The 13,065-nt window shown below is 53.6% G+C and overlaps 1 protein-coding gene across 1 annotated transcript in view; it reads left to right on the plus strand.

Moving 5' to 3' along the window:
• The window catches only part of TTLL11 (tubulin tyrosine ligase like 11), a gene marked incomplete at both ends in the record, with an annotated part of 196,336 nt that overhangs the window by 161,126 nt on the left and 22,145 nt on the right, over window positions 1-13,065 (plus strand). The window contains 1 exon segment of the mRNA XM_084236353.1: window positions 6,035-6,141. Within this exon segment, the coding sequence (XP_084092479.1) occupies window positions 6,035-6,141 (107 nt within the window).

The following is a 13,065-nucleotide window of genomic DNA, read 5'->3' on the forward strand; positions in this document are numbered from 1 at the left end:
CTACTAGCAAAATTCTACTCAGATGTTAGAGAGAGGGAGGGAATTGAACAAACAGCGTACCTTAAGAATCCCAACCTCAGTTGCCCTGCAGGCAGCTGGAAGCATGAATGAGCCAGTGGGCCGGGTCCAGAAGGGTGGACAGCCAGGCTGAGCACGGGCCCTGGCCGAAGGACTGCCGCTGGGCTAGTGGTACCCAAGCTCCTGATTTTTCACCAGGACCCAGAAATACTGATTTTTTTATGTAAAATCTCAATACGTGCATATGAAGTCTAGCTGTTCAGAAATTGATTTTCAAGTACTGTGGGTTTGATCACAGGGTGAGTGCCTGAGACCACCGGTGTGCGAGCTCCAGGGGGAGGAGCTGGGGGCAGCTCCATGCTCAGAGGACCTATATTTGTACACGATCTGGAAGAAAAAAACAGAATTGAGAATGGGTCTGGTAGAGAAGGCTCCTAAAATGCTCTCCAATTGGAATAGAGATGTCAAAAATATCTCTACAAAGCTGTCTCTGTGTGATAGGCTTCCTGATTTCCCATCCCTTTGTTCTCTGTAATTAAAGCATTTGCATGAAAAACTGATTTCCATGGCATTAGGGACCATTAGGTCCTGCAGCTGCCCTTCCAGCCTGTGACCCAGCACCTCCATGGGCGAGGGGGTGCAGCCCGCAGGACCCCCAGGCCGGCTTCCCCGAGCCACAGCAGACAACAGCTGGTGCCCCTCCCTCTGCACTCTGCACCCCACCCCAGAGAATGGGTCTTAAGTCCCGACGACTTAAGGAGGCAGGAAGAACTAGAAAAATAGATTTTGCCCTCTCAGGGGGCCGCAGCTATCCCAGCTGCAGCCTCATGGTAGGAGATGGGATTCTGTGCTTTCAGATTCACCCCAGTATGTTCAGTCTCGCGGCTACATTCGCAGCCTGCATCTTCCCTCGCTAACACCTCTTCTCTCTCACCTTTCCACTTTGGCTTAGATCTTGCTTCATTACAAACCACTAATATTTACGCCATATGTTAAGCGGAGCCGAGCGCCTTCTGCGGAGCCGGAGCCGGTGCAGGGAGCTGGCGGGGATCGAGGCCGTCCTCCCCCGGCAACGGCGGGCGCGGGGTGCGCTCGGCTCTCATCTGCAGCCCCCGCGCCCCCGCGAGCTCCTTGCAGAGAACTGGAGGGAACAAAATCATAAACATCCCTGTGGAATTTATTTTCAGTGACCATCGCTCCCAGCGCGCTGCATAGATCAGCAGTTTTCGGAGTGAGTTATGCTAATGCCGGGCTGGCCGTATTCAATTTTTCTTCTCCACCAAGAAATGAGGAATAATGAGCCGCCGTCCCCTCGTCTAGACGGAGCTCCCCCCGCGCCCCTGGCCTTTCCTCTGGGGGCGCGCACGCCCCGGGAGCCCCGGCCTCTGCGCTCCCGCCGCCTCCGAGATTTCCTAACAGTTGCTGGGGTGTGGAGACGGCCCTGCCCCGGGGAGCAGAGGCGATCTGGTTGTTCAGTTTGACAGCTTTCCTTGCGGGAACTGCGCTTTGCTACTCTCCTTCCCGTGGATGACTCATGAGGGGGGGCAGCCTGTGCACTTCACCAGGAACGAGCTCTTCCAAACACAGCCTCGATGCGGGCTCCACCTCGGCCTGCACGGGCTGCGGTGCCCACCTGCTCGGCCCGGGGGGCGCGCCGGGCGCCGAAACCCCGGTTAGGTTATTTCTGGGAACCGGAGGGGGCTCGAGCCCCGCTCTGCACCCCGCCCCTCCCGCCCGGAGCCCCCCCCCCCCCCCGCGAGGAGCCCCCCCCCCGCCCCCTTCTGGTGTCTGCACCGGGGCGCCTCTTCAATCAGAGTGATTTTCTCTTTTTTCCTTTTCTTCCCTTCCGCTCCCTTTTCTCATAAAGAGATATTAATACCCTTCATAATGGGTAGCTGTGGGGGGCTTATTCTCGGCGAGAGAGCACGGTGTGTTAGAAGGTTCTGGAACAGAAGTACAAGGGGCCTCGCCGCCCCGCCCCCCACCCCTCCTCATTAACTCCTCAGTGGCTTTGAAAATCCCCTCTTGGGTGACGATCTCTTTCCTGCAATGTGTGAGAATCTATATCTGGGATCTCAATATATATATATATATATATATATAAAGAGAGAGAGAGAGAGAGAGAGAGAAAGACCTACAATTGGTTTTTTCTCCCCCAAGATCTTCAGATAGTAGTTGGTGGTTTTAAAAAAAAAAAAAAAACAAAAACAAACAAACAAATGTTATCATTTCTTGGCTTTTACCTTATAGAAAAATTCTCCGGGAACAAGCAGCTTCTTTTCCGCACAGAAAGGATGAGCAGGAAAGAAATTCTTTAAGTAGGATTTTATGGAGTGGAAAAAGTTGGTGTCTGAATTTCCCGTGAGATGTCAGTAGTTGTTGAGAGGAAATAGGGATGATCGTTTCAAATCTTTCTCTGCTCAGGCTCCTAATGAAGTTGAGTGATTTGTGATTCTCTCCTATCGTGAGTCTGAGTCCCTTGATTCTGTGGGGTGGGGGTCGGGGGGGGGAATCATTTCTTCCCACTGGTTCTATTTCATGGGGAGAAGAGGAGCCACTTCCTCATCTGTGCCGGGCGCTGAGCTAGTCCCTGAAAGAGCCTTGTCCCAAGTAGCCCTATTCCCCTTGCACAGAAAAGGAAATTTAGATGCAGAGCACTCCAGTGTCTTGTTCAAGGTCACACAGCAAAGTCAAGATTCAAACTCGTGTGTCTTTGACTCCAAAGTTAATTTTTTCCATGTACATGTCTGGCCTATCTTCCTCTTCTTGGGGATTTTTCTTATGTTATCAAAATTCTTGGATAACAAAATTCTTGTCTGCTAAAGAAATTATCCTCCCATACATTTAATCATTTGAAGAACTGCATCCTGGGACATAAAGGGAAGCTGTTTTCTGTGATGAAGAGTTGCCAAGACCTTGTGTTTTTGCCTAGATTCTGGGGTCACTGCTACCCTCCAGAGTGGTCACAGGGACCCTACATTTAGTGGACAGAGAATAAATTCTGTATTGAGTACATGGAAAATTCATTCCAAAGTCGTCACCCTTGCGGTCTTCACATTTTGAGTCCATTGAGGATGTTTGATGATCGTGGAGTCAAATCAGGAGAAGCCTGTCTCCAGGTGCCCCTGGCAGCCTTTCCTCGATGTCCCAAACTTCCCGTCTGGGCTTCTCTGTAGAGTTCATCTTCCTGAGCCCCACCTGAGACTCGGCGGCTTGAATCCTGGGCTCTTGCTATCACCTCGGGCGACCCATTGCCCCACATCTCCCCCAAGCTCCCACGCCCACCACTCTATCCCGCAGGGGAGGACCAGATGTGAATCCAGTTGTGTGGTTCGGGGCAAGTCTTGCCCTTCTCCTGCGTCTCAGCTTACCCGTCATTGAGTTGGGACTCCAAGAGTCTCTCCCTTGCAAAGTGGTTATGAAGATGCAGAGCGCTAATGGCAGGAAGGGGTCTGGCACAGATGGTGCCCAAGAAATGCCTACAGAATCAAAATTCTTTGAAGGCATTTCCTGTCTGCTGCCGCCAGCCCACACCCTCCTTCCCCTGTCCCGGGAGCAGATGTTGCAATCAACCGTATTTGCGGGCGTCACCAGGGAGGATGAGTTACCTTGGGAAAGGGATAAATGGAGAATTCTCTTTGGTAAATTATGGCTCCTGCAAAAGGTTTGACACTTCTATTTTCTACCTGTCAGAAAAAAAATAACTCTGTGCCAGTGGTCAGTTTGGTTTCCTCGTTCATACTCCATTAACCCACAGAGCAAGCCGGGCAGCGCTCCCGTCCCTCCCGGGGGTGGGCTGGGGTGGGCAGGCAATCAGAGGACGCGGTATGATCATTAGAGAAGACCAGTGGCCGTTCCTAATGAAGCTCTGGAAATGAGCCGCGCAGGCTGTCAGAGCACCCCGGGGGAGGACGGAGCCCGATGCCCGCAGACCCCGGTCGAGATAGCCGTCTCGGTGGCAGGTCCCCGCGGGCCCCGGTAGAGATAGCCGTCTCGGTGACAGGTGACGTGAAAAGCCCCGCGTCCACTGCCATGCTGTTCCCGGGGCTCAGTCACTGCGCTGGCGTGCTTTGAAGTCTGCCACAGTGGCTTGTGATTGAAGCCCAGGAGGAGGCAGGATGAGAATTGATGGTCTGAGAAATGTGGGCGGGAAGAAAGGGGTGGGGGCAGGGACACACGTGCGGGCCTATAAGGAGCACCTGCTTGCCGGGCATCACGCTGGGCAACTCCCAACCACCCCTGCGAGGGGCACGCATGGCTTTGGAGAGGTCTGGAACGCCCCCCACCCTCAAATCCTGCTTGCCAGTCGCCCCCTGGCCAGTCAAGTCCCTGAGAGAGCTGCTCACACAAGGGGTGATGACAAATGGGAAATCAAAGAACCGCTTTATCATTAGCTGGGGTGATGGATGTGGACACGTTCAGAAAGTTGAAAGCAGCACTAAATGCAGTTCAACCAGATAGGACAGAGGTTGCGCTTTCCCTGGGCAAATCCAGCCCCCCTTGAGACCTACCACCTGGCACAATCTGCTCCGGAGGGCATGGGGTGCACCCAGACAATCCAAGGGCTTCCTCCAGCCTGAACAGAGCCCAAGCCCTGGCACCCGGAGTCTCTGCTCAGTGAGCTGTGTGTCCCCAGGAAGGACAGAGCCACTCCCTGAAAGGGCAGCCCCGGATGCGGCTGAGATGGGTCTAGCTCCTGAAGCGGAAAGGAGGAGCAGAGAGAGATCCGGGCGGGGGGATGGGGAGGAACACTTTTCCTGGGCCATCCAGGTGCCAGCGCCGAGCCTGCCCCTGGGCACGATACCTCATCCCATCCTCACAGCAGTCACGTGGGCGGGAGTTATTATCTTCACTTTAGAGAGCAGAAAACAAAGGCACGAAAGGTGTCAGTCACATGGCTAGAAAAAGCACTGATGCCAGGACTTCAATCCCGGCCTTTATGATGCCCAAGCCCAGCCCTTCCAGTGTACCCACATTTCCAGATCTCCCCCCAGAAAACAAGTGGGGAAGCGGAGGAGGATTCTGAACAGCCCCCTGTGGCTTAGACAGGGAGCAGCGTTACTGACACTGGACTGAACACCTGCTCTCTTGGCCTCCTTGTACCTAAATTAAGGAAACCAGAAATTCAGTGGTCTGCTCCCTTCCTCCTTCTCTTACATCCAAGTGACTCCCCTCAAGTCAGGACTGAGCATGAAAGGCCCTCCCCCACCATGCTGCCTCAGACCACACAAAGGGTATGGGCCAGCCCTCGGGGTTCTACTCTGTGGGCTTCTAGTAGATCTTTTGGGGGCCCTATAAAGTCTTCAGGCAGCAGCTTTAGAGGGGTGAAGTGCAGAAACCGCAAGCCCCAGTCTGTGGCCCAGGGACTCAGCTGGTGAGCATTTCACGGAGGAATCACTTCTGGACAGCAGTGATGGCCTCAGCCTGTGCCAGTGACATGCTGTTACCATTGAGTCATCTGAGCATGCCACCATCAGCCCCCCAGATGCTGGCAGGTGCACACAACCCACAGGTCCTGCTTCTCAGACACTGATGGATGTGACAGTGAAGACAAAGGCATAGAGGGTGTTTGGAAATATGGAATTCCCAGATCCCAGTTCTTCTTGCAAGCAGGCAGAGACCTGCACTGGCATGTGTGAGGACAGGCTGGTGCAGAATGGGGGTAATAAAGACTACCTGTCTCGTGGGCAAGGAAACTGGGGCTCAGGAAGGAGAGCGGGTGTAACCAGCACCATCCAGCTCCATAGTGGCAGAGCCTGGGTTCAACTCAAGTCTCGCCATCCTAATGTCCTGCTCTTGCAACCCACTCGACCCCTAGTTAACCACGGAACAGAAATCCTCATGATCTCTCCTCAACTTATACTTACAGCTTTCTCTCCCTCCATCCCTGCCTTGCCCCCTTCGCTAGCTCCAGCCGTAGGAAGGGAGGCCTTCTGGGCAGGGAGCAACGCCAGGGGAGGCCAGGCAGCTGCACGGGCTCATCCAGCAGTAACGTGTCCCTACCCGTCTCCTGCAGGAACTGCAAGCTCAGCAGCAGCAGCTTGTCCATGGCCGCTGTGGACATCCTGTACATTGACATCACGAGGAGGTGGAACTCCATGACCCTCGACCAGCGGGATTCAGGTACCTGATGATTGGCCTCTCTCGTGGCCTGCAGGGTCCAGGTGGGGAGGGGTGGTGCATTTTCCTGTTCAAACTCAAGGTGGAAGAAGGAGAAATGTTATCTGATCAGCTCTTGAACCCCCCGGGGGGACTGAGTTGGACTTGAATTCAGGGGGCACCATGGGTTGCAAGGCTGTGCACACCCATTCGTAGTAGAAACACTCACTGTTCCTTCAGCCATTCATGTATGGAGTGTAACTGGGCCAGGCCTTGAGTAGACCAGATTGACCAGCGCTTGGCTCTCACCCTGAAGGCACTTGCCGCAGAGCTGGGAGGCAGATGAAAACACAGCACTAGTGTGTTGTGCTGTGTGCTAGGAGGGAGGGAAGCACAGAGGACTGCAGGGAACCTGGAGGACATCCTCCCACGAGAGTTCAGGGAACAAGAGAGACTACGGGTGGACTTCTTGGAGGAGGTGAGTGATAAGCCTGTGAGCAGGGTGGGACAGAGTCCTGGCAGGGGTGTCGTCTGTCCAGGCCTTGACTCCGTGGAAGGCTATGGAGCTCCGAGGGGCTGGTGCAAGAAGGCAAACAAGGAAGGGCACGCTGCGCTGCGGAAGCTGTCCAGGGGCTGAACGCCACCAAAGAGTTTGGTCTTGAGCCTCTAGGTTCCGTAGGGCCAGTGAAAGCTTCAGTTAGATGAATCCACCTCTGGGTGGAACAGCTTTTGATATTTTCCTCACAGAGGGTGTTTTTCTAAAAAGTCATAATAACTATACCTGACATTTGTACAGCTCATCACGAAATTTCAGATACTTTCATGCATATTCCTCATTAAACGTCCCTGTGAACCAGTGCAGCCGGTAGAACCATTCTCATTTCACAGGCGAGTAAACTGCAGCTAAGGTGACCTGGCACCCAGGCTTCCCCTGCAAAAGGGATGCCCAAAGGAGGGGGCTTCTCAGGGAGCCACTTTCTCCTGTGGCTCAGCAGAGAGGACTTGAAATCAGGTGGGAGATGCAGAGTAGGCCTGTCTGTGCCATTGCCTATTGATGTAAGCTAGAAAAGCCATGTCACCTCCTAGTCTCCACTTCCTGTTGTGTAAAATGGCACCAACACCACCTGCTCTCCGGGGCGCCCTGAGATCTCCTGAGGCAGTGGCAACAAAAGCATTTGGAACCTCCCTGGCATTTGAGGCAGTTTGTCTCATTACATTCGTCAGCGCCACTTTGCAAGGATCCCGGGCGTCAGGATTCTCCCCACTAGATCCTGCCTCGCGCTGGGTTCTGCCCTGGGCTGCAGCTTCCTGACCACAGGGCACAGCAGACCCTTCCCGCAGGCACAGTGCTCAGGCGCCAGCTACTGATTGCCTCGTGTTTCCCACTGATGCCACTGGCTGCGGTTGTTGGGTGTGCCCCGCACCAAGCACTGTGCTGGGTGTTCTGCACATGCAGCACCGGCCAGGACTCTCCTGGAGGAAGGTACGATTGTCCCCATTGTACAGAGAGGGAAACTGAGGCTCAGAGGCATGACCAGTGGCTAAGGCTCTAACACTGGGCTGCCAAGGGATCCCCGTCCTACCAACTGGCCCTGGAGTGAAATGACCCCATGCTGCTCCCCTTTCTCGGATTCAGAAGCAAAACTGGGGGAATACCGGTACCGGTGGAATCAATGAGGTAGGCGCTCCCGTCACATCTCTGCAGGCCGAGCGCCTTCCCAGCCCTCCTTGGCAATCAGGAGAGGCTTGAAACAGCGCGTCTTCAGGAGAGTAGGCAGATTAATTATCATCTCGAGGACCAAGAGCGCTCATGTGACAGTCAGCGGCGTGCTTTTTGCTGACGCCTTCAGAAAGCGAAGAAGTGTTTGCTCTGCGAGTTGAATGCGGGGAGTCATCACAGGATCCCGTGGAGGGGGCCAGATGAGGGGGTGGGGGTGGCAGTGGAATTATTAAATATTGAAATTGATCAGGAGTAGCAGCAGGAAGCTATTTATCATGTTTTATTGCTTCAAACTAGCATTACCATCTGGCCCATTGTTAATTCTGAGTAGCTTTTCATGTTTTGTTTGCCTCTTAAATTGCTCCCTGGAAGCAGAATCCACAGGGGTTGTCCACTGTGCCAGCTCCGGGGAGGTTTTCTGGGGCCTGCCGGGGTCTCCCCATTCTGCTGACCAAACTAAAGAGAAGAGACAAAATATGTATTTTTAGCACGCACCGACAAGCACATCGGGCTGGGATCTTCCAGGCCTTTACCAAGCCTCGGCCCCTATGTGTGGAGTAAGAGTCGTTAGTGGTAATTGCAATTTTGAGATCGCCGCGTCTGTGCATACATCACCGATGATTCTCACACCAGACCTTCGAGATGGGTAATTATATCCCATTTTTCAGATGAGGACCAGAGGTTCCAAGAGCAAAGAGTGACTTGTCTAAGTTCCCATAGGCAGTGAGTAGCAGAGAACAGATATAAACTCAAGCCTCCTGGCCCAGGACGCTGCCCCCAGTCGAGCAATGCGTACTCAGGTGACTGACTTCAGAGGGGGCGGGACTTGTGAGGTGTGGAGGTGAAAGTTCAAGTAACAGAGTACAAGGCCTGCCTAGGACAGAACCTGAGGGGGGAGGTGGGGCCTTCTCTAGGGGCCTGCCTCCTTTTCATCTCGAATACCCCAGAATCTTGAGAAGAAGGAGCTTCTGAAGCCATTCAGGAAGCAACTGGATGACAAGGGGTACATTGGTGGTGGAGTGTTGAGTTTTCCTTTTGGCAAGTATCAGCAGAGAGACCAGAGTCATCCTTCCTTCGCTTCAAGGTACAAGGCCGAGGGATTCTCAGGCCCTTGGTTCCAGTCACTTCCTGGCCAGAGGTGTGCGGCTGTGTCAGAGGGAGGCAGGCAGCTTTACCTGTCTCCGAGTTTCTGTGGGGCTGACAGGAAAGAAGTCAGAAGAGTGACAGACCTTGGGTGCTCTTTCTCAAGGAGCATACCTCATTCACTCATTCAGTAACTAGAATGAACACGTTACCACCTATTGGGCCCCTTGGGAATATAAAGAGAAATTAGTTACAGATCCTACCCTCAAGAGAAAAACAAATAATTTAATAATAATAATAATAATAATAATAATAATAATAATAATAAAGATCATTCACCGAACATTTATGCCACAGAAATTAAAAATACTTGTCAAGAATTATCTCATTTAATTCCCACACAATCCTATGAGAGGATGGTTGTTATTTCCCTTTGACAGATAAGGAACTTGAGGCTTAAAGAGATAAATTGAAACAGATGTGGAAGGTGTTCCACTGGTGAGAGACCCTGGGGCTTCCAGAGCTTCTTGCCCTTTCCATCCCACCCAGGGTCTCTTACCACATCCGTGAAGAGGGCACACACGACAGCTGGAACACCACAGAGGGTGGAGAGACCACGTGCAAAGCATGTAGCCCGGCCTATGACGCAGAAAAGGCACCCACTACATGTTCTGTGTCCCTGAGGGCCTAGCACCTGGCCCAGAGCCTAGTGCAACTCTCTTCTTGCCCAGTGAATGTTGACAGATAAATGCTAACATAAAATGTACCCCGCGCCCCCAAAGCCAGCAGTTGGGGCTTATGGTAGAGGTGGTCTGGTGACGGGGTCTTCTTTTCCGCTGTTTATTCTCCAGCTTAGAACACTTGCCCGTTTGGATAAGACCATCACTGCACACCCAGCCCCGGGCGCTCACACGCCACCCCTCCCCCCTTCCAGAAGCCAGCTCAGGCCTTCCTCTGCCCTAAGGAGAAGCAGATTCCCAAACTCCAGACCTTTCTAAGCTGTTAGGTAACCTGCACAGGAGACCCTGCCATTGAACAGGAGAAGAAAAATGGTGTTTCCAAAGATGAGCAAAGGGGGGGAGAAACTAGTAAGGAAAAGCACGCACATGAAAAAAAAACAAAACTAAATCTCGGACCATTCATTTAAATAGGCTTGTCTTCAATTGATTTGTTTTTTATTGGATCAGGTGCATAGAATTGGATTAATCATCCTCCTTGGTTCATGAGACACTTCCATTCTGATCCCAGCAAAGCCTGCTTTTATTTCACTCTCCTAATGAGTTATTTTTAAGGATGAAATAAGCATCCACCCACTCATCACCCAAAACGAAAACCAGGCCATGATAATAGCCTACATCTGACTCGTGACCTCCCCCCACACTGACCATTCACCGTCTGCCCTCCCAAGGGCCCCTCCTCTGTACCCTGTGCTCATCGGGCCCTGAACAGGCTGGTCTCTCCCTCTGTTGGAATGTCAATGACTATTTAGGAGCTTGATGGCGCTTAGTAAGATGCAATCTCACTCTCTGCAGCAGACCAGTGCAATTGTCATTAAAAAATAATTAAAGATTTGAATTTCCAATTCTAGAATTTCTCGCAGAACACAGAAATCTAAATGATTTGTTATCAGCAAAACAGGGGCGAGGTGGCCTTCTCGTTGCCTAGAATCAAGTGAAGAAAGACATTTCATCCGTGAAGATGCCCTTATTTCATATAAATTGAACTCATGAGCTCCTCCTTGTCATTGAGACTTTGCTCTCAACTCCTTCCAGAGTGGAATTTCACTTCTCGGTGGAGAGAGGCGAGGCCAGCATCAAGACAAGGGTGGGAGGCAGGATCCCTAGCATCAGCTCTGAGAAATGAGCATTTCATGGGCAGAGGGAGCACTTGTGCTCCATCCCTCAGCATTTTGTCCATCTAATATACCACCGACGTGGCTAGGGTTTAAGGGGGGACCTTGCACCTTGATGGCTTTCTTTACTCCATGGCCAGGTGTTTGGCTGTTTTCAGTAAGCTAAGCTCCCTCCCAGTAACGAACACAAACAAGATTGCAAAGCAAGAACAAGTGGACGGAGAGTCCTTTACACCTCCCTTCTCCCCCCTTGGCACACACAAACGCACCCCACTTTGCAGAGGAGAATCTAAGAGTGGCGTAGTTTAATGTCTGCCAAATGCTGCAGGCTCTTTGACCAAAACAAACCTTTCCCCCACTGCCTGAAGAATGCCTGAGTTTGAGCCTGCCTTCCTGGGGATCCCCCAGTGTGACCGGCAATGTGACTGAAGCCGCAGGACCTGGGGTCGGACAAACGAATCTGGGCTCAGTGACATGCTAGCTGTGCGGCCTCCATGGTCCTCGTCTGTAAAGTGGAGATAGCGATGGTGCCGACCTCATAAACACGTTGTGCGGACGAGACGAGTCCAAGCAGGGAAAGCGCTCAGACAGGGCCTGCCCCAGGAGGTGCTCCAGGAGCGAGGCCGGCTCTCACGTACCCGTCTCAGGAAATGCTTCCTGGACACCTGCCCAAGGCGCCCTGCACGTGCTGGGAGCAGGCAGGAAGAAGCCCCTGCCTGGCGAGTCCACCGCCCGGGAGAGCAAGGGGGCGCAGCAAGGGCCGGAGTGCCAGACCCCCACTCCTTCCTGTCCAAGTCTGCCCTCACCTGTGGCTGCACTGCCAACAGCCTGGTGCCTGCCGCTCCCCCTCCCCCAGCCTCTTGCCTGTCTTGCACCGTCCTGTTGGGTGTCTGGCTGGGAGGAGGAACCCAGGTCACCAGCTGAAAGGGAGGCCTCGGCGGGACTGCTAGGCTGGGGAGGCGGGGGCTTTTGGCAGCAAGTACAGCTGGCCAGGGCCCCCACGTCTGGACGCCAGCACTGAGTCTGCCCGCCACAGTGGCTGAAGGCCGGCTTCGCCATTCCTGCCTGTGATCCACGGGCTCTTGGGTGGGTGCTGGCTGTCCTAGGCCCGCCCTCGGTATCAGCTTGCGACTCAGAGTCCATCGTCAGCTACCTGCGGCCTCTGGCCTCTCGGCTTGGCTCTGGGGCAAGCGCCTTCCCTCAGCAGCTGCCCTCTGGTCACCAGCCACTCACTGCATGTACTCGCTCAGGCCAACGTGGGGCCACCAGGAGGCTCCCCCACCAGGGGCACCGTCTCTGCAGGAGACGCCTCCCCTTGAACACCCGCGTCCCAGACTTCTCCTCAAGGAACCTTCCTCAGCACTCAGACTGGGCCAGGGCCCCCAATCCTTGATCCCTGCGCTACCTAAACCCTAGGTTGATGGGGTGACCTCCACTCCTTTAGCCAGACCGGCCTCCACTAGCAGAGCTGTTCCCACCCAAAGATGCCCCGAGCTGTGCCTGGCACACAGTAGGAAGGAGCTCGCCAGTAGGTGCTCGCCAGCACGTGCCCAGGGGCCGGTGATCAGGCCCTGACAACCAGCTGCCTTTCTCGCTGTCTCTCACCACCTTTCCTCAGTCGACCTATGCAAATCAGCTGCCTTCTATAGTTTCAGTGGGATGAGCCCCCTCTGAAATGGATTTGGTTAACGCCATACTGAAATATTTAAAAGTATCTTTACTTGGAATGTTTAGCGAAGCCTCGCTTATACATATACATGGGCGCCCCTCCCTCCGAGGCACGGGAGGCCAAGGATAATGAGGCAGGTCTCACGCGGCGCCTCACCGCGTGTCTGGCACACCCGGCATCCCTCAGCCTTGAAATTATCTCCAGTCAGATGGGCCTCTCTGGATAGGTGCCCCCACGCTGACAGAATAGTCAGCGTCAGAATTATTTTTAATAAAGGCCAGCGAGCCCACAGATCTGCCAGCTGGTCCTAATCCTCCCCTCACACAGATGCTGTGTCTTCATCATCGCTGTCCTCCTCTGGGGGTGCTGCCAGAGGTGCGTTCCTACCACCGCCCCCATGTCAGGCCAGGGCCCCCACTTCATCATGCCCTCAGCCACCTCCAGGATGGTGGGGATGGGATCTCGGTCCCATCTGGTCCCTGCCCCCCTCCCAAAAAAAAAAAACCACAACGAAAGTCACTTCCCAATGAAAGTCACTTCCCATGCGCAGATCTTGCAGGAAGAGTGTGTGCAGGGTGGAGCCTTGTGGGAAAAGATGTGCCACCGAGTCAGTTGGGCTGGGTT

The sequence above is a fragment of the Talpa europaea genome (genome assembly GCF_964194135.1).
Source record: "Talpa europaea genome assembly, chromosome: 7".
Taxonomy (NCBI): Eukaryota; Metazoa; Chordata; class Mammalia; order Eulipotyphla; family Talpidae; genus Talpa; species Talpa europaea.